Source organism: Cornus florida, unplaced genomic scaffold, assembly GCF_030987335.1.
Source record: "Cornus florida cultivar Cherokee Brave unplaced genomic scaffold, ASM3098733v1 CherokeeBrave_3.0.0_Hap2_Chr10, whole genome shotgun sequence".
In the NCBI taxonomy this organism is placed as follows: Eukaryota; Viridiplantae; Streptophyta; class Magnoliopsida; order Cornales; family Cornaceae; genus Cornus; species Cornus florida.
The window spans coordinates 75296606-75317407 of NW_026775580.1; the positions used below are offsets into that span (position 1 = coordinate 75296606).

At 34.4% G+C, this 20802-nt stretch overlaps 2 protein-coding genes across 2 annotated transcripts; both read left to right on the top strand.

Annotated features, from left to right (window-relative positions):
• Nucleotides 1-598: 598 nt before the first annotated feature.
• On the top strand, nt 599-8032 carry LOC132280190 (uncharacterized). Its single transcript, XM_059782345.1, has 9 exons — nt 599-722; nt 3511-3588; nt 4639-4663; nt 4768-4800; nt 4932-5053; nt 5230-5360; nt 6204-6427; nt 7422-7672; nt 7762-8032. The coding sequence occupies exons 1-9, from the start codon at nt 720-722 to the stop codon at nt 7858-7860; spliced, it is 966 nt and encodes a 321-aa protein (XP_059638328.1). The 5' UTR covers nt 599-719; the 3' UTR covers nt 7861-8032.
• A 5069-nt stretch (nt 8033-13101) lies between these two features.
• LOC132279290 (uncharacterized) lies at nt 13102-13869 on the top strand. Its single transcript, XM_059781221.1, has one exon. The coding sequence runs from the start codon at nt 13367-13369 to the stop codon at nt 13694-13696; it is 330 nt and encodes a 109-aa protein (XP_059637204.1). The 5' UTR covers nt 13102-13366; the 3' UTR covers nt 13697-13869.
• Nucleotides 13870-20802: the final 6933 nt, after the last annotated feature.

Below are 20802 nucleotides of genomic sequence, written 5' to 3' on the forward strand. Positions count from 1 at the left end.
TTTGGAAGTGAAAACAGAGAGAGAAATCAAACTTTCATATAGTAATTTCAAAAATAATCTTAACATTTTAACGAAGAAAATTTAAAAGACATTTTGAGTTACTTATTAACGAAAGAGTATGATAATAAATTAGTTAAAAAAAAATCAAAAATTATCTTTACCTTTTTCAAATAAAAATGTTATCTTTTTCTCTTTTTTTTACTCCATAATTTATCTAAACATTAATAGTGCAAGTTATTGATATGTCTTTTCCTTTTTGCTTTTCTCATAAATAATATTATTTTTTCTTGTAAAATATATATTTATATTATTATTATTTTTCTTTTCTCTCTTTGTTTATCAAAGTGAGACATAATGTCTGTTCAAGTATTGTGTGAGAGTTATTTGACAGGTTTAATATATATGTTATTTGACAGGTGAAAGCAAAAAAGTGCTCTATCCAAGCCTCAAAAGGGCCGCCAGTATCGGATCAGCCCAAAACGTTTTCGGGATCAGGCCATGTTGGGCTTTTGTCAAATCTTTAAATTGGGCGGAGTTGGAAAGAAACAAGAACCAACTCCAGGCCCATCCTTGGGCCTAATACGTGACAAACCTAAGCAATGATGAAGACGAACTGAAGTCCACTTAGCCTTCCATTGTGGTCGTCACAGCTAGAAGGAGAGCAGCAGAGGCCGAGGACGAATCTTGAGGCGACTCATCTCTGACCTAGCAAAGCCAGAATGGTTTGCTCTCTCACATATACATACATATATCTACATATCTATATAGATCTCACTGTTAGTTTATGTGCTTTTTCTGTTCCGATCTTCTGTGTATGTGTGTCGCCGTGTATTATTTACACTTTTTTACCTGTACCGATTCGTTAGGGTTTGTTTTAGGACTCTTCAGATCTCATTTTGTTGACAAGTTTCATAAAGTTTCTTTACTTGTTAGAAATTGCCTGATCATACCAACATATATATATGTGTATGTATGTGTGTCTGTGTGTAAAAGAGCCGAGGGATGATTATTGTAGCTTTAGGGCACTTCATGTTTTATTCTGTTAACATGGTTGATGGGGATTTTTGTATGTGATTTTTTATAGTTTGTTGTATCGGTTTATTTGATGCCTGCTAAGCTTTCAGTATTCACGCTATATGGTGAAAGTTTTTTTTTTTTTTTTTTAAATGTTTTGTAGATAAAGCAGGAAATTTCTTATTTAAATAATGCGATAAAGAAAGTAAAAATAGAAATACTAAATAAACATCTGATTGATGAAGTGAAAAGGGAATATGCTAGCTAACTCATTCATGTGTTAAGCATCTGGGAACTGCTAGTGATGCGTTTTATTATGTATATTTTAGGAACTAAATCTCAAAATACCACGTCAGAAGTCCAGATGATGAACTTATTAATATGTTTTGGTAATTATATGGTATTTCCTAATCTTGCTTCTTCAACATGATTAATTGAGTACCATGCATTCTTTGCATTATGAATCCCCTATATATTTTCATCTCAAGTAAGATGAAAGTAGGAATAGACTGGGTAACCTGCAAGACTACAAAATTGAATGGGAGATTGAGAAGTTTTGTTTTGTGACAGAACTATTACGTTAGACTTCTTTTTCCTCTTGTTCTCATGAAAACGTGTAAATTGTACATGTCCTTTAAATTGATAACTTACATCATTACTTGTTTCCTGTTACGTTGCTTGGGAGATAATGGTAGAGTAGATGGTATTGTACAAATTTTAACTGTCAACCACTCTAAAATACAAACATTAATATGGCAAAAACAATTGTTAGAAGGTTGGGGCTCACCACTTTATTAGGAGGATACCTTCTTCATATTCTCTGTATGGATGTGCTGTTTGTGAACAAGTTAAGTATGTCATACTCGCCAGTCATTGTGTTAGCTGATGCTCTCCGCATTTCATGTGACTTCCCATGAACATATTGTCTTTCGCTCAATGACACATGACTTGGTGTACTGAGTATAGTTGCCCCAATTGCAGTAATTTCCCTTCTGTGTTAAGAATGCAAGGCTGCTTGGCATACATAAATTCAAGATAAGAATTTTTAGGCAAATAGTGTTTAAATGAAGATAAGATTAAATTCTTAACAAAATGCCAAGGTACTCCCTTCAGTGGGGGCAATTAACAACAAAAGCATTGTCTAAAATTTACAAAAAAAAACCCCTGATCAAAGTAGGGCGAGAAAAGACGAAATAATACTATGGAGTATCAATCATTGTATACAAATCTAACGAATCAAGAGATTGAAAACAATCATTCAATCTATCACATAAAAATAATAATAATTAAAAAAAGAAAAAGAAAAAAAAAAAAGAGTCAATTATTTTATGCTTAATTGAAAGCTTAAAGCACTTACCATAGCGACTTGTCACTAACACAGAGATCGCACTGATGATTAATTTTAGATCAATGACTCTTTCCCTTTTATCATGCAGAGCATATAAGCGGACGCGAAAATAAAATAAAATCTGATTGAATTCTTTATTTATCGCATTCGGTTAGTCCCTATGCGGTTCGTCAGGTCATTGGTGTGTGCTATTATGGAGGTTCTAATGAATTTACCAGTATCATGATATTGTTTGAGGAATGAAAACCAATTTTACATGAAGACGGGTTTTGGTTTTTTCTTAATTACAAGAAGCAACTGTAGTAGCAATTATGACAAGCTACAGTGAACTTTTACCCTGTAGATGAACATTTCTCAGCACCCCACAAAAAAGAGAAATATACTTTCCTCCTCTTACACACGATCATATGGCTTTGTAGTCTATATATTATATTTTATATATTTGTGTGGTCCTTACTTAAATTTTCCATTTTGATACTTGTTTACCTATGAGTTTGAATTTATTAGTTGGTTTAGGTTCTTGTTAGTATTTCTTGTAGCACAAATAACAGACATATTTTAGTTGCCTGCATTATATGTTTTTTTCCCCAAAAATTATTCCATTTACTTGTGTTCTAGTTTTATAAAACCTTATCGATTCAAGAGGTTGGTTTATATTGAATGGGTTGAGTGACCGTCTCTGTATTGCTTTCTGGTGCGGAACATATTCTAAACATAGTTCTATATTCTTAGCTAAGCTTTGGACCATTGGAAATCGGCAAGCTAGAAACCCATAACTGTAGAACACGGGTCATGCAATCTAGACAGTGAATTGTGTTGCTTTCTTAAATGAAGTGTCTGATTAATTTCATAGCTGGTAATCATATATCTTGCAGTTTGCGCCTTTCTTTTACTTCGTTATTTTGTTAATACATCACTTGGTCATTAAAGAAGCAGGTGCTGCTTTTCCTTACTATGTCATCTATATAGATTATTTTATTGGTTTGATTGTTATAAAAATATATTATATGTAATGTTGTTGTTATTGTCACTAAATTATGTTTTTATCACCATCAATCTAACGATTTGCTTTGTTGTGGTGACATTATTTAAATTATTGTTTTTATCATACTTGTCATCATGATTAACTTTATTGTGGTGAAACTTAGTTTTTCGACGGATATGGATACCATGGAACATCATTTGAGCAAACGTATCGATGCTACCCTGTGTCTTTTATTGATAAGGTGAGAAGACTTCTCTAATCAATTTTCAGTTCAGTCTTGTTAGTTTATATTTGCTGCCACTATATTCATTGAAAAAAAAGGGAAAGAAACCCTGCTGCTATTATTACTAAGATTACACCTTTGATCAACTGTAGTTCAGCTTTGCAAGCCTCTAATGGTGCAAACCTTCGCACATCGCATATGTTACAAGTTACTACTTTGTAATAAATTCAAACATAAAGGATTATGGATTGTAACTTTAGGCTTTGATGTCAGAGTATGTAAATATCCAGATATATTCCTAGAAAGAAAAGAAATTTAAAAATTAAAGTCACTTTGAAATTTCAATCAAGTCTCAAGTATGCAAAATCAGTCATTGCTGTAGATATAAAGCAAGGTGATAATTAAATCATCCATGCACATGAACACGCAATTTTTATGTGCAAAACTACATCATGAAAAAATCACGGGACGCAATTCAGGCAGATCAAATCTACTATAAGAAAAGGTTTACAGTTAGGTTAAAATCCACAGATTTCCCTCAGCATATTTTGGTCGATCGAAAGTACTCCAGTGGTCTTTGATTGATCTAGAAAGTAACTATTTTCAAAATCCTAAAGTATCCAAGGTTAAATCATGCAATTTGAAAATCCTAGTATTGTTATTACATTGAAAGCATTCGAACATGAATCCTATTTTTGTTGAGTGCATAATTGAAAGATGTAATTAACTTTTTGCCCTTGCTCGAAGATTTGAATATCACTTTTGCCTGTGGGCAGAGGTAACCCAATCACCTTACGTAACTTTTGTAACATGAATCAAAATTTAAAATAGAAATACAAATTCCAAGTTTTGGATGGAATTTGCCAACTTAGTCCTCTTGACCTAACAGAGCAGAAAGGAAAATTACCCTACCGTGATCTCCTGCCTTAAGGTCTTTCAGTTTTTCTTCACTAACTTGTGTGCTAAAAAAAAAATTTGATGATTCCTTATTGCCTAAGTTTTCATTTTTTTTTTATTTAATTAACTTTTCCATGATTCTAATTCTATTCTTTCTTTTCAATCCTGCAGCCACAGACAGAAAATGGTGATAAAAGTAAGTCATCAAATTTATGTTGAATTTGGCATTTTTTTTTTCCTTTCAATTTATCCTTTTTGCCCCAAGAAATGTCTTAATCTTGTTTAATTGTGTTGTTTCAGTTATAATGCCTCCCTCAGCGCTTGACCGCCTTGGTTAGTTGTTTTTGTTTTTTTTTTTTTTTTTCCCCTGTCAAGGCATATGTTTTACTTTAGTTAAATAAAGTTGTTTCTTTATTCTTTTGAAATTTTGATCTCAAATGCTAAAATAGAACTTAATCTTGCAGCATCTCTTCATATTGATTATCCAATGTTGTTTGAGCTCCGCAATGCTGCTGCTGAGCGGGTTTCTCACTGTGGGGTTTTGGAGTTCATTGCAGAAGAAGGCATGATATATATGCCTTATTGGGTAGGTGTTCAATAATGTTGTTCATGACTGCTGTTGCAAGAAGGAGACATTGTGTTTTTTTATTAGGTTGTAACTGTTAGGGCATCATCAAAGCATTTATTTTATTAGGTTGTAACTGTTAGGGCATCTTAAAAGCATTTATTTTCCGTGAATCACTTTCAATTGCTTCCTTTTAGATGATGGAGAACTTGCTGTTGCAAGAAGGAGACATTGTGCGAGTGAAAAATGCGACTCTTCCAAAGGGAACGTATGTTAAACTGCAACCCCACACGAAGGATTTCTTGGATATTTCCAACCCAAAAGCCATGTGAGTTCATTATTCTTATGTTTATTTTTTCAGTTGGTAGAAGGTTATGCTATTTATTTGCCCATTAATGTTTGCTGCTTGAGTTTAGAGGATTTTTTAAGGTACATTCAGTGGAAATTTGGTCGTGTATGTGTTAAATCGTGTTTTGAGTTTATCACTATGTTGTATTGCTTTTTGATTTTGAACAATTCGAAATGATTACTCTCTCTCTTCCTTTTCTTTCCTTTCTAAATAACTTCTGTAATTATTCTCATTACTATTGAACTGCTGTGAAAACAGTGCATTGCTATAATTATCAACAAGAAAGATGCCTGGTTTACTGAGTATTGGCTTATTGTCATAGTACTTGTGAAAGTATTTTACCTACTATTGTTTTCATTGTTATGGCTGACCCTGCAGTGAAAAAAACTTCTTGCGACATTGGATTAGTTGTGGGGATTGTAAAATGAAACCTTCAGCAAAACAGAGTTCATAAATATGCTTTGTTTTTTTCACTGGCATTAGAATAACATAAATATGCTTTTAATAGGAGCTAGATTTTGTAAATCATTTTTTAGTAGTTTATTTTTTTATTTTTTCATATGAGAAGATCATTGACAGTGGTGACTTTAGACTGAATAGTTCCCGCAGTAAATACAGATCTTTGCTGTTAAATTGCACATTAGAAATTACATCGAAGCTTTTTGGGAATTAGGAAACTCTTTTCTCACATTAGTTTTATGGCCTGGCCTTCAATATCTGTATAAAATATCTGGTATGAGAATAAAATGTTGGTCCCTTTTTGTCTGTCATATTATTCGAGTAGATCTCCTAATTTGACTTTTTTGTTCTTTTCTCATGCAGTTTGGAAACGACACTGAGGAACTTTTCTTGCTTAACCACAGGGGATAGCATTATGGTGGCATACAACAATAAAAAATATTACATAGACATTATAGAAACAAAGCCTTCTAATGCAATAAGTATAATTGAAACAGACTGCGAGGTGGATTTTGCTCCTCCGCTTGATTACAAGGAACCTGAAAAACCACTTGCATCTGCTTCCGCAAGCCAGGCACCGGCAGAAGGTGCAATACTTGTTCATTTGACATATATCATTTTCAGTCTCTTTGTTTCCATTATTGTCATGGTTATTTCATTGTTCTTCTTCTTAGTCGGTGCTCACTTCTCACAAAATTTAGTGAGGTATATCATTATGTTAGTCCAGCATGTACTCTTTATTGCATAAACATAACTTTTCCCTTTTTAACAAAGTTACAATGGTTGGATCCTAGGTTTTAACTTAGTGATTTGCTTCTCTTCTGTGTCCCATTTTCAGTAATTCCTTCTGATTACCAGGTTGGTAAATAGTAACTTGTCAAATCTTTCTACCCCTATATAAAGGGCAAGTCCTAAATATCATGTTGATCTTGAGGTTGATTTGTTGGAACTTCTTTTTTGTTTGCTTTTGGTCACGATGCAGAGTACAATTTCTGCTTGTAAACCATGTTAGTTGGTAGTTTTAAAAGAGCATTTCTTTATCTTTTAAAATTCATGTACACTCGCGTTTGCTTAATTCCCTTCATGATTATTTTGGAGCTACAACCAGTCATTTTGTTTTAGGATTTGATTAGGATTTGATGAGACTTGTTTTTGCAGCCTGGTTACTGTATTTGAAACTTTAAAAGCTGAAATTATTGGGTTTGGAGATAATAGCACCACACTTTATAGATTGTTGAGGTTTTACTTCTGTGACTTCTTATCAGATTGGCACATCTTTAGATGATTGTCATAATCCTGTTCATGCATGCAATTGTATGATGCAAATTGTTGCTCCTTCATGGGGGGTATTATGGTACATCATCTGTACTACAATGGTGATGATAAGTACGTACCAGTTCAAATAGTGTGAGCATCTAAAACATACCCAATATTTGTTTATGCAATTGCTGTTGTTTGGAGACCTTATTTCCTTTAGAAACTTTAAGATGCAAATAATCTAGTACGAGATTTATGTTTGCAACTTCTGCTTGTTTTATGATATCATTTAAGCAAATAACCTTCTCTTTTTCTTCATGCCAGGTCAAGAGGCTCCGGCGGATACTGAACCAAAATTCACGCCATTTACAGGAGGAGGGAGACGATTGGATGGAAAACCTTTGGCGTACCAGCCTGCACCAGTTTCTTCTGGGTCCAAAGACAAACGACCTGAAGTCGCCAATGGTGGTGGGCAGCTTTCTGCCGGGTCTAGTTCACAAGGTACCTCTCGTCAGTCTCAGGGAAAGCTTGTGTTCGGTGGCTCAAATGTAAACCGTGCTAAGGAAACACAAAAGGTAAATGTATTCATCTTCCCGCGTCCAACTTTAATTTGCTAATAGTTGAGATATAATCTTGAACTGTGGTTATATCTGTAATCCCGCAGGAAGCTGCAAAAGAGACTAAACAGGAGCAGCAGCCCCAACAGAAACAAGAGCCGAAGTTCCAGCCTTTTTCTGGGAAGAAATATTCACTGAAGGGTTGATTGGATTCTCCACACTAAATGTCTTTTAACTTATATATATTGTTCGCATTCACCTGTAATTTTGCGGGTCAGAATTACGAGGACTGCATTGAACTGAAAGTAATACCAAAGAATGAAACCAACCGTAGGTTGTTTCAAAATGAAGAATGAAATATTTCTTTTGTGAAGTTCATTATTTGCTTGCGATTGTGCCTGTGCTTGTGCATATTTTGTCTTTGCATCCTGTGCCAACTCTCTCTCTCTCTCTCTCTCTCTCTCTCTCTCTCAAATGGCTGCTTCACAGGTTAGCTGATGTTTTGTTTTCCCTTTGTTCATTCCTCTACAGCCATTTCCGCATCGAAAAAATGAATCCTTCTCCCCCCGCTCGTGTATGTATATATATATATATATATATATATATATGTAACACTTTGCTACATTTTTCTATTTTTAGTCAACATTTCATTTCTTCTTAACATGAGTTTTTTTATTATTTATTTATTTATTTATGCTTCCCTTCGAGACATAATTTTTTTTTTTTTTTTTTTCGGAAGTTAAAATCTGATCAAACAAAGCACAAATACCACATCATAAATAACTATCTAGTCTTATGTGATTTTTATCATATAATACATATATATATGGAAAATGTTCTACTTCTTATTTGGCTACTTTATATGTTTTAATAGCAATTTTGTGTAATGAAAGATCTTAATATAGGAAAGAGAGAAAAAATTTATATAATTTGAATTCAATTCTAATGGTTTGGGAGATCCTTTATATTAAATTTTTAAATAATTAAAAGTATAAATTGTGATTTTATCATGAGTGAGCTCTTTCTTGTGTATAAGAACCATAATTTACATAATTCACTTAGAGTTTTTTTGTTAAATTTTAGGTTAATTTTACTTGCACCCACTCAGGTTTGGTCAAATATCACTTTAAAATATTATTTGAAAATAATTATCACTTAGATCCATTTCTATTTTTTCCGTTAAAATCTGTATTAAAAACATGAAAAAAAGACAACTTTGTCCTTAATTTTTTTATCCTATTTATTCCAAAATATCATGTTACTTAAATGGCCATTATACCCTTCAGGTATATATATATATTACAATTGCAACAGCAACCTAGGTGGTGACATCAGTTAGGCAGCGATGAATTCGAAAGCTGGGCACTGCAGCGATAACGTTGATTTTTTTGCCGAACTAATAAATTGACCGTGGTCGGCAGTGATGGGGTAGGGGTTGATATTCAAAATCCCCTATGGACGGTGGTGGTTTGGTGGGAGGGAAGACGCCGAACCAGAGATTGCGAGTGGAGTCGAAGGCGACATCCGAGGCTTAATGCCTTTAATAGGCTTGGAATTGGGTGGAGCTCTAATGCGGAAGAAGCAGACCACCAACCATCACCGTCCATGACGTTTCAAGCAGCGCATTTCAGTGCGTCGAGGGTGCCTTCCGGACCAACCAACATGAACTCTTTACAGCCGTACACGGCGTGGCCGCAAAGTCCGATGGCGTGGTTCTTCAGGCACCCCCTGTACCTAGGTTTCCTCGGCGCCGCTTCATACGGTGACGCGTTAGCTCCATCTGGGCTTCACATATTAGGTCGGGACGAGTTATCGAGCGAGTTGTAACTCGATGGCAGCTCAATCACCTCTTCTTGCTTCTCTTCCTCTTGATCCTCAAACTCCATTAATACTTCTTTCACTAATACAACAACCTATTATATATAATCAATATACATATATAGAGCACTAGCTGTAAGACATATATACAATCAGTTTTGATGTAATTTGATTTGGGGGTGTTATAATAATAATTAAAAATAATTAAACACAAATTCAATTGATTAGAATTAAAAATAAACTACATAGGACTTAGAAACAAGTTTAATAAGAGTTTCAAATTAATATATACATTAGCAAATCCAAATTAAAATAGGAAACTAATTATGTGAGTGTGGGGTTTAAAAAAAGGGGTATTCTAAAACTATTTATGCGTATGTCCATATCTAAAACTAATTATGTATATGCTTATACTATTTATGTGTATGTCCATATCTAAAACTATTTATGTGTATACATAGTTTTAAGAATATTTTAGTCTTTTTATCTGATTTTTTAGGCTAAAGAGTTGTTTTGACAAAGTTGAAAGGTATTTACGTCATTTTATATTATATCATTATTATGCAAGTAACGGATGGGGTGTGGTGAAAAATAAAGTAAAAGTTTGTAATATAAGTAATAATTATTTTCGAAAGATGTTTGAATAATAGTTATTTTTGAAAGATATTTGAGGGTGATATTTGACCAAATTTGAGGGAGTATCAATGAAATTAATCCTAAATTTTAATGAAATACTCAACAAAAATATAGAATAGTTGAAAAATATAGAGAGTGCAGAAGATATAACATATATATAAATATATACAATTGTATATATAATGAAAAATATTTGTAGAAAAAAATAAATTAGATATAAAGAGAAACTTTGTTATTTCCTTTTTATTCAATTAACAATTCAATTAGTTTGTTAAAATAGGAAACACAAATGTATAATAGGATAAAGTGTAATGCCTATTAAAATAGACATTAATGTCTATTTAACTATACCCATATGTTCAAGATTGCAAGTAAAGTAAAAATAATAACAATAATAAAAAATGGCCATTGAAGTTGACGAAGGATTCATATTTCATTAGTCATCATAATACGAAAATGGTGTGGCCAAATCAGAACCGTCGAATTGGAACATTGTAGACCCCGTGGGCCACAAGGTGTATAATCTTTTTATGTAAGATGACGCATCATAATAAGAACAATCCATCAACAAACTCCATGATTAAGCACACCACAACAAACTTTACGTTACCGCAAAGCCATCGTGAATTGAGAGACTTTGGGCTTTTGCTTCAACGGTATTTGGTCTCTTCTCAATTCTTTGCGCCCAAATCATGGCCCCACAGATGACGTGGCCCATTTCACCCCGTTCATCAAGAAGACCATCCTTCTCTCGCGAACGTTGACTAAGTTACTATCTTCTACCATAAATGAAGTAAATCTTAGTGTTGAAATCCTCTAGCTAATATTTTTCGTATTTGACAAGAATATATACGATTTCTGCACATGGAATACCTACTCGTATTTTACCCATTTATCAAGAATCAATCAAAATTCTCTCAATACATTATTATTATTATTATTATTTTTTGGACAAAGTCCAAAAAACTCCCTCTGACTTTTACCTTTTTTTACTAAACCCCTCTTGACTATTTTTATTTCAAAAAACCCCCTCAACTATCAAAGGGGTAATAGACTCACACGGGCGTTAACTAAGGATGCAAAATAACTAAAGTATCCCTTATACATGTTATATATGTAATATCCCCATTAAATTTCCTGTTACTATCATCTTTAAAAAATAAATAAATAAATAAAAATTTGTGTTATTGTCAAAATAAATAAACATACAAAATAACATAAAAACACCAGAAGTCTATCACCATGAAAACCACAATAGAAATTTTTTGTACCTTCAAACGAATAAAATAAAAATGGTTGTTGGTAAGAAAAGGAAAACCCATCATAATAAAATGTTTAATCTAATACTAATAGCTTCCGGCAGCTAAGTTTCAAGTTGATAATCTCCAAGCCTTTGCAACAAATCATAGACACCCAACACAACTTAGTACATAAATAAATAAATAAAGAAGAAGAAGAAGAAGCAAGCAAGCAATAACTTAGTACACAAAAACAAAAACCCATTATCAGGAAGACCAATTGGTGATGTTTGAAGCAATTAAATAGAACAAAACTACCATTCTAATACAATGCATTTAACAAGCTTATATAGATTCATATTGAATATGAAATTTAAAAATAGTTATATGGGTGTGATTTGCTTACATTGGTTTGGTTTTCACAATATTGTATGGCTGAAAGACACTTATCACAAAGTAACTTCAAATATCAGTTTACAATACCATATTTGGGATTCAAAATTTAATTTAAACATCAGTATAAACATAAAATAAAATAAAATAAAAAAGAGTATTATATCTCTCTCCCGAAAACAATCATTGACGAGTAAATAAGTATTCATTTTCAATATGATATACTTGCCCGATGACGAAATGAAAGAACAACAAAAAAAAAATAACTCATGGAAAAATTGAAAAGTTGTTTTAGACTCAGCTAGTGATTATTACTATTATTATTATTATTATTATTATTATTATTTTTCCTTGTGTCCTATATATGAGAAAAATCAATTCATCATTATGAATTCTAGTTGAATTTTTGCAAAGTGGATGATGGCAATTCACCAATAGTTTTGGGGCTTAATTCAAATCTTTGATTAAGGGTTTGAAGTTCGTAAATAAAAAAGAAAGCAAAATTTAACCTACTTTTTGTGGTGAAATCTAAAAATTAAAGTACAAAAATTACGTTATTTTGATAAGTGCGACGCCTTTGTGAGTTGGATATGAGTTGCTATAGAATTCAAGTCCACTAACCTAGTGCCTTCCATTATTAAACAAAATTTTAACAAAATAACTAAAATGACAAAATAACCTTTGTTATTCATATCAATTTTCTTATTTTTAGTTTTCCAAAATTCAGCTCTATTAGAAAAATCACTTCTGAAAGACTGTATGCTTCTCAAAGTATTGTAACTGTTGAAAAAAAAAAAAAAACTACTCAATTAATAGTAACGAACTTTTATACTAAGAATCAGAACATGATATCATATGGATTCGTATGGTGTGTCATACATGTTTTGTGAATGATTTGACTCAAAGTACACGTACTCCAGCAACATCATTTTATCGAATTTGAACCTTTTCATATTTAGAGAAATTGTGTGCATACGATACCGTTCTAATATATAAGACAGTTAAGAGGAGTAACATGGAACTTGGTCCCGTGAATTCTGTAGCCAATGTCTTTTTTCATGAATCCATACACAAAGGGATCCACTTCCGATTCAAAAATATCAAAACGTCAATGTGGCCCTCGTTAAACTGGAGTGAGAGATACAGAGCTAATATTTTTAGTCATATTTGCACCAAGAAAAAGAATATACCACTTACTTTCAAGTCCATCCTGATGACCAATGCCACAATGCAACGACTTCTCGTTTCACATGCGCACCCACCACAAAAACACACCATAAACACACACATACACACACATTAGTCATTATATTATTGGCTACAGTATAATATTTGAAGGCACCGTTGAGACACGTGTCATTAATTATTTGGCTAGTTAAAAAATCACCTAGAGGTACACCTACAACACTAGGTCTAGGTGGATGATGCTACGTTTCACTTTCTCAAAAACATCAAATCTGAAAGAAAGAGAAGATAAGCTCAAAAAAGCCAAAGCCAAAGCCAAAGCCAAAGCCAGAAGAAACCCCCAATTCCACTCCCCATATAAAACCCCCTCCCGACATTCCCCTCAATTTAGAGTTACTGAAGCAAGCAGGGTGCGCCCCCAATTCTAGAGAGAGAAAAAGAGATGGCGATCTCCGATGCGGTGGTCGGGAACCTGACGACGCTGTACCTGGCGGTGATTTTGGCTATCAAAGTGTACGGCCTGGCGGCTGGGAAGAGCTTCACTGGCGTTTATGTGCTGGTGATATCGACGGCTGTGGTTGGACTCACCTTGATTGGGGCGCTGACGTGGGACGTGTCGCGTAAGGCCACGTATGCAGTACTGACGCATGATCGAGCCAATCAGATTTGTCGAGGGGGTATATGTTGGCACGGCGTCGCTGTCCGGTCCCCGGCGTCGCAAGTCCGCTTTAGGCTTCCACAACACCACCACCACCACAACCACCGCGTATAAACTCGTCAAGAAGTCAAAAGCAAAGAAAAAGAATATAGGGTTTTGAATTTTCCACACACTGACTATATGTATATATAGTACTTATATGCAATTTTGCTTTACATTTTTGTGTGTGATGTATATAGACGTATACATACTTCTACATATGTATAATACTTGAGAGTTGTTTGTGCGTTTTGCTGGCATGTTCGCAGTTACTACTTCATGGTATATTGGTCGAGTTTTGATGATGTTTGGAATTGTGAAGCATAAGATAGCGCAGTTTTTTTTTTTTAATAAAAAAATTAAGATTGTAATTAATTTGTGGGAGTGAGTGAATTGGGTTGGATACAGCTTATGCGCACTATGCCACCAATATTATATAATACATAGATATTTATATATGTATATGCATATGTATATGTATATGTATGTGGCCGACGGTTTCTAACCTCCAAATGGGTGCAAATATTTTGGCTCCGATGTTGACTAAGCCATTGGACGATTTGAAGATTAATCCAATGTAGTAGTACAATCAGCCTACAAAATTTAATCGGTAAAAAACAAAAGAGAAGCTAAAAAGACAACAAAAGTCGTCAATAGAAATAGGATCCAAGGAGTCGCTGTAAATTGATCAAAGGAATTTCTTGGACCATAGTTCAAGCTAGATAGATGACATGAGATTAACTTTTTTCTTGGTCTATTGATTCCGGAGTCTTTAATTTTTTCCTAACTTATTTTTTCTATTACCGAGTAGGGTTGCAATTTAGGCTGGCTAACTCAGTCTAATTCAATCCTAACCCAAAATTTTTGAAATTTAAACTTAAAATTCACAAATTCGGCTCATGTTCGGTTGGGTTTTGTCAAAACCCAGGCATGTTCGGGTTGAGTTCGGGCTCAACCCAACCCAAAACCCAAAATATAAAAAAAATTATTTTTTTATTTTTTTTCTCCTTTCTCTCTCCTCTCTTTTCTTTCTCTTTCTCTGTCTGCTGCTGCCGCCGCCGCCGTCACTTCCAAAAATTAAAACAAAACCCGTACATACAAGTTAGCAGTTGGAGAGAGAGGGGGGGGGGGGGGGGGGGGGGCAAGCTTGAGAGTTAAGAGACAGCGGTTGAAGCTTGCGAACAGCGAACCCGAACTGGAACAGTGGGCGATGGAAACTGAAAGATATGGTTTGATTTTTTGAACAATCTGAAATGATATGCCGATATAGGTTTTGAACTTTTGATTATTGCAGGCAGATAGATAAACTGAAATATATGGGTTTTGAACTTCTGATTCTTGTAGATTTGTAGATTGCAGTTGCAGCGAGAGAAATAGGGCAAGTTCAGAGTAGAGAACGAGAATAGAGATGGAGGCGATTGGGGAGGTTGAAATGATTTGTCCTAAAAATATTTTATTTTTTAATAATAATATAATCAAATATATATATATATATATATATATATATATATAATATAAATTTCTAAGGGGGAAAAAAAAAAACACAACCCGTCAACCCGACCCGACCGGCCCGAAAATATTTGAGCTGAGTTATGACCATAACCCATGTTGGGTACAATTCGGGTTGGCCCAATCCAACCCTATTCGGGTTGAGGTTGGCTTGGGCCAACCCAACTTATAGCCTTAAATACTAAGTATTTTTCTAGACAATACTCCATAAATTACAAAAACATTGGGATTTGAACTCTTCACTTTTTTCTTTTAAAAGGTGAAGTATAGTTGCCATTGGATGGACAAGGATCCTCGTCGTTCCTCTCCGGTACAAAATTCAGTGAGTGAGATTGAATTGATAAATGAGACCCACTAGTGATGATGCAATCTCACCCACTTCACCCAATAAATTCTGTGCAGGAGAGGTCCAACGCTGGAGATGATCCTTATCCCCACATAATTGGGTGATTTTCTTTGAGATTTTATTTTTTAAAACATTTTAAATCCCACTAAAATATACAAGATTTTTGACAAAAATAAGTGAATTCCAAAATGGCGTAACCTCGAAATGACTAGATTTTTTTTCTTCATAATTACTGATTGAATTTCAATACTTAAGACTCGCTTGCTCAAAAGCTAATAAGTAGTTATTCGGTAGGTTTGTGTTTGGGATTATCGATGGGTGCCTTGAATTTGAATTTAGAAAAGAATTAGTTTAAAATTCAAACTAAATTTTCTGCAATTCTAATTTTAAAGCAAACCTCAATATAAGAAAAAAAAAAAAAACCAAAATTTTTATAGAAAATAAATAAATGAGATTTTTTTTTCCTCTGCAAGAAACGTACACATCCATTTTTTCCTATAAAGACTTAAACGCTCACTATCCACGGGATCCCATTAAACTACAACACTCTTGATATTATATTAAAATATTTTTAAGTGCAAAGGATTTTATGCATAAATAAACAAATCGTGAGATTCAAAAACACTATGTTGGCTCTTTAAACTTAAAGATATTTTTGAAATTTTTCTTAATCTGAGACACTTGACTATCTATATATTTAAAATGCTTTTTAGCCCCCATATTTGAATATGGTTCTTTGAAATAGGAAAATTGAAGAATTCCATTGCATGTTGAATGCAATTATACTTGGTCAAACTTAAGCATTAGAAATATCAATATATTCATTCACATGGACTCTAGCCTGCTGCCTATTTTCATTCTTCACTAATAAATTAAATAAATAATTAAACATTGAAATGCTTATTTTTATAGCTAAGGTTTTTATAACTAAGGTTTGATAGTCCAAATGCAGTTTATAATTGGAATAGAGATGAATTCCTTATTTTTTCGACTTTTTAAAGACTTCAGTGAACTAATTTAACTTCAGTACGTTTCTTCTCTGTAAAAACATTTTTAATTTAATAAATTCTGAAAATAATAAAAAATTATAATTTGTTTATTATAAGTGAATGTCAAGATCAGAAACTTCTATCATATGGAGATGGATATGGACATGGAACCAACTAAAGCACAGAACCGACTCAAGCACAGGTGGAATGGGGCAAATTAGGCAAATAACCTTTTTCTTCTTATTATTACTATTAATTTATTGGTATAATTTAATGCCGTTATTGGTTTATCTTCTTAACTTCAAGCATCTCACGAGGCGACATGTGGTTTTTTTGAAAAGGACGCGAGGGATAGCAATCACTGGGAGACAAGTCTTGCAAAAGGATATGAAGTAATTTTTGGTGAACAAAGCTCGTCTCAGTTCGCATAAAAAAAGAACATCATTCTTATAATGAGCTGGCCTAATAAAATACTAATAGGTATTTAAGTTTTAAAAGAAAAAAAAAAAAAAATGAAGGCTAAAGACAATATAAAGTATCCTTAGGTCTTTCTCTCTCAGGTACACATATATATCATTTCAAAACAGATATATATATATATATATATATATATATATATATATATTAATTAATATTAGGATTGTTCACTTGCTCATTAGTGTACAAAGAATTTATGCACGAATTGAATCTTAACCATTAAATATAAAATAATAAACTACCTTTTTAACTGCCCAATGTAATCTAACGGTTAATACTTGAAGTGGGAATATATATATTCTTGTACATCAGAGAGCAAGTGAATAATTCTATATATATATATTAGATCGACATCTTTTAGTCATATATGAGAGTTGAGACAAATAATTACTATAAATTCATAGAAAATGATATATATCATGAATTCATTCTCATGATACCAATGGTGAGTATTTTTTTTTTTTTTTCTAGGTTTTTCCGTTGATATAGAAATTAAAATTTTCCTTTTTTTTCTTTTTTCGCTTATGTATAAATTTTAAAACTTTTCATGTTCATCTTCCTTTCTTTTTCTTTTCTTTTCTTTTCTTATCCCAATTTCTCCTAAATTACAAAACATTTCATGTTCATCTTCTTTTCTTTTGTATCTAATTACAAACTTCTCATCCAAATTTAATTGTTTAAAGATGATTATCACCAAATAAAAATAATAAAAATAGATTTATTAGATTTCTCTATCGAAAAAGTTATTTAATTTGGTATAATGTGTCGTCATACATTATATATAGTCATTCCCCCACCTGGCCCCACTCTTTAAAATATGTGTGTGTGTGTGTGTGTGTGTATATATATATTTTCCAGAACAATATTTGATTTTAGATTCAAAACACAAAAGTAACATATATCGTTGCATGAGAGAGAAAGAGGGAAGGAATGATCAGTTTTTATTCCCTCTAGTCATCTTTTTTTTTTCTTTTCTTTTTAAACTGTAACACTTGTTGATGTTTTATTGGCCACATCATTATAAGAATGAAGTTCCTTCTTATGCAACCTAAGACAAGCTTTATTCATTTCTGTTTATGTAGTATCACCGTCAAATACTGATTTAAGGAAAACTGAACAATTTTTTTTTTTTTTTTTTTTCTTGATAAGAAATTTTTGAACTTATTATTATTATTTTTTTAAGGATAAAGTACAATGACATCATGTGACGTTTGTCATGAGGACAGTCATATACAAGTTGTCTATTTTTTGGATAATGACACCCCCTTAAAGAATTGGCAACCAAACACGGCCTTAAATTGATCAAAAAGACGAAATTACCCCTTAATATTAAAATCAATTATATTGTAAAATATATGATATATTGAAATGTCAAAAGTACCCTTCAATACCATTACACATCAACCTTTGTAGGGGACGTATCCCATGTTTACACATGGCATCACAGGGTGTAGACAAATTCATAAGTGCAGTGCACGTTTTAAACATAGTTGGCGTGCCCTTCGCGCTCTGCTGTTGCTCGAGAGCAAAGACCATAGTCAAAGTACTTCCTCGAAGATGAGCCTGCAGTCCCACGTGTTCTGGCTGCAACACTTATAATCACATTTATTGTTTCCCAGCTACCGTCGCTTTTGAAGGGATGTGCATTTAACGCGACATCAGCATCTTCCGGGCAAAAAGACCATCGTAGCCCTATACAATTTTATAAAGTCATCATGATTAGTCTAGCGGATCTAACACTGAACTCTTGAGAGCCGGGAGTAAAAAGCAAGGGCTATATAACCCCACGCCAAGAAGAGGAGGTTCTTTTAGTGTTCTGGCTGCAACACTTATAATCACATTTATTGTTTCCCAGCTACTGTCGTTTTTGAAAGGATGTGCATTTAATGCGACAACAGCATCTTCCAGGCAAAACGACCATCGTAGCCCTATACAACTTTATAAAGTCATCATGACTACTCTAGCGTATCTAACACTGAGCTCTCGAGAGCCTGGAGTAAAAAGCAAGGGCTATATAAAGGGAGAGCCCCACGCCAAGAAGAGGCTTTGGTTTTCTTATCTTTGATCATCCTATATATTTAGATATCATCCATCTTGCTTGTATTAATTACGTTGCATAAAATGTAAAAAAAGCCTTACATTTTGGTAACTCCCCTGGGGATATCAGTGTAGAGCTGATGGATTTGAACAACCAGCCATTACAGTCAAAACACTCGGGACAGGGCGAAAACCTCGCCCCCCAACGTGCAAAAACCGCTACAAACAGATATCAGCCAACCTACACTTGCCCACATGTATCTACCACACAATCCATGTAGCAAACCCAATATGAATTAGGAGAACGTTTGGCAAACATAGAGGCCATGTTATTTCAGGACTTACAGGCAAAAGCTGCAAAGAGAGGCATAACTCAGTCTAGCTCATCTTTTCTAACACCGCCTATGTAACTAGCCCAACCAGTGTTCTCGAATACCTTGGACCCCTTCTCGCCTCCCTCCTATGCTTAGGTCAAGGCTCAGAGCCAGGCCCGGCCACCCAATCCGCTATACAAGGAAGATGGTTTGGTCACTAAGTCTCGACTTTGAGATTTCTTTCTCAAAAACTAGCCTAACAACCCGATCGTTGGCCTTTCGCAGTAAGCCACCATATCTGCGCAGTATCGCATTGACTCCCTATCCTCACGGATACCTCGTGCCTAAATTCCCCAAATACGATGGTGTCTCAGGAGACCTTGAGGAGCATGTCACGCATTTTGTTGAATTGCTTGGAGGACATAGCCTCGATACTTTACTACGATTGCGGGAGTTCTCCAAATCATTTACCGAGTTGGCATATCGTTGGTATAAAAGCCTCGAGCAAGATTCTGACACCACCTGGGAACAGTTAGTTGACAAATTTTTGGCCAAATTTCGAGAGACTGAGGAGCGGGTAACTACCTTCTCTTTGACAAAAGAGACTCAATCCCCTAGAGAATCACCTCTCCAGTTTGTCTCGTGCTTCCTAAAGGTTGCTTTGAGAGCAGCAGCGAGAAGGATCAAGTAGATATCTGTGTCCAAGGTTTAGACAGAAATTATAGAATAAACTTATGTAACTTGAGGCTCGATAACTTCACTAATCTCATCCTGGATGTCCGCAATTTGGTGCGTGACTTCTAGGAGCCGATCCAGGCAGATGTCGTGCGCACTACCTCTCGTAAACCAGATCCGTCACCACTACAAGTCGAGCGGACCAATAAACGCAAAGACAGTGAGCCAAAGGAGCGTCCACCATGATAGGACGATCCATCTCCCTTTCCGATTCGCATGAACGAGGTGGCCGACACTCTCAAAAAATGGGTACAGCATAGAGAGGTCATTCTCCCAGTACCTCACCAACCACCGACTGTCCATGACCGCATCAACCCCAACTTCTACATCTACCACCAGATAGTCAATCATCCAATTGCTAAGTGCAAGACACGTAGATGTTTGTTTCAAACAAAGATAGCCAGTGGAGAACTTGAAGTCACCAACCTTGCTGACGTTCGAAAAGTTCCTTATCCTCGCCACCCTGGCGCCATCGCAGGTGTCGCTTGTTATAATGACTTCGATGAGTGCTCCCGAGCCCTATCAGTCATCGACGCCGAGCCTGTCGCCCTCGAACAATGTGCGGCTGCAACCCCATCTCAGTTGTGACCAGATGTGGCCAAACCTCAGGGCATTGTCATTTTTTTTCGATAAAACTGATTGCAAGGTTTCCTCGAATCAAAATCGTCATTTATATGTTACAGGCCTACTAAATGGTGTCGAGTTCAAACGCACTTTTCTTGACAACGGCTCCTCTATTAATGTCCTTTATTTGGCTATGGCAGATCTTGCTGT

What these genes read in the sequence shown, in the direction of transcription:
- LOC132280190 (XM_059782345.1), top strand. An exon ending in ATTTCCAACCCAAAAGCCAT is followed by an intron (nt 5,361 to 6,203) that starts GTGAGTTCATTA and finishes TTTCTCATGCAG; the next exon opens with TTTGGAAACGACACTGAGGA. An exon ending in GTGCTAAGGAAACACAAAAG is followed by an intron (nt 7,673 to 7,761) that starts GTAAATGTATTC and finishes GTAATCCCGCAG; the next exon opens with GAAGCTGCAAAAGAGACTAA.
- LOC132279290 (XM_059781221.1), top strand. Translation starts at nt 13,367, where the DNA reads ATGGCGATCTCCGATGCGGTGGTCGGGAACCTGACGACGCTGTACCTG.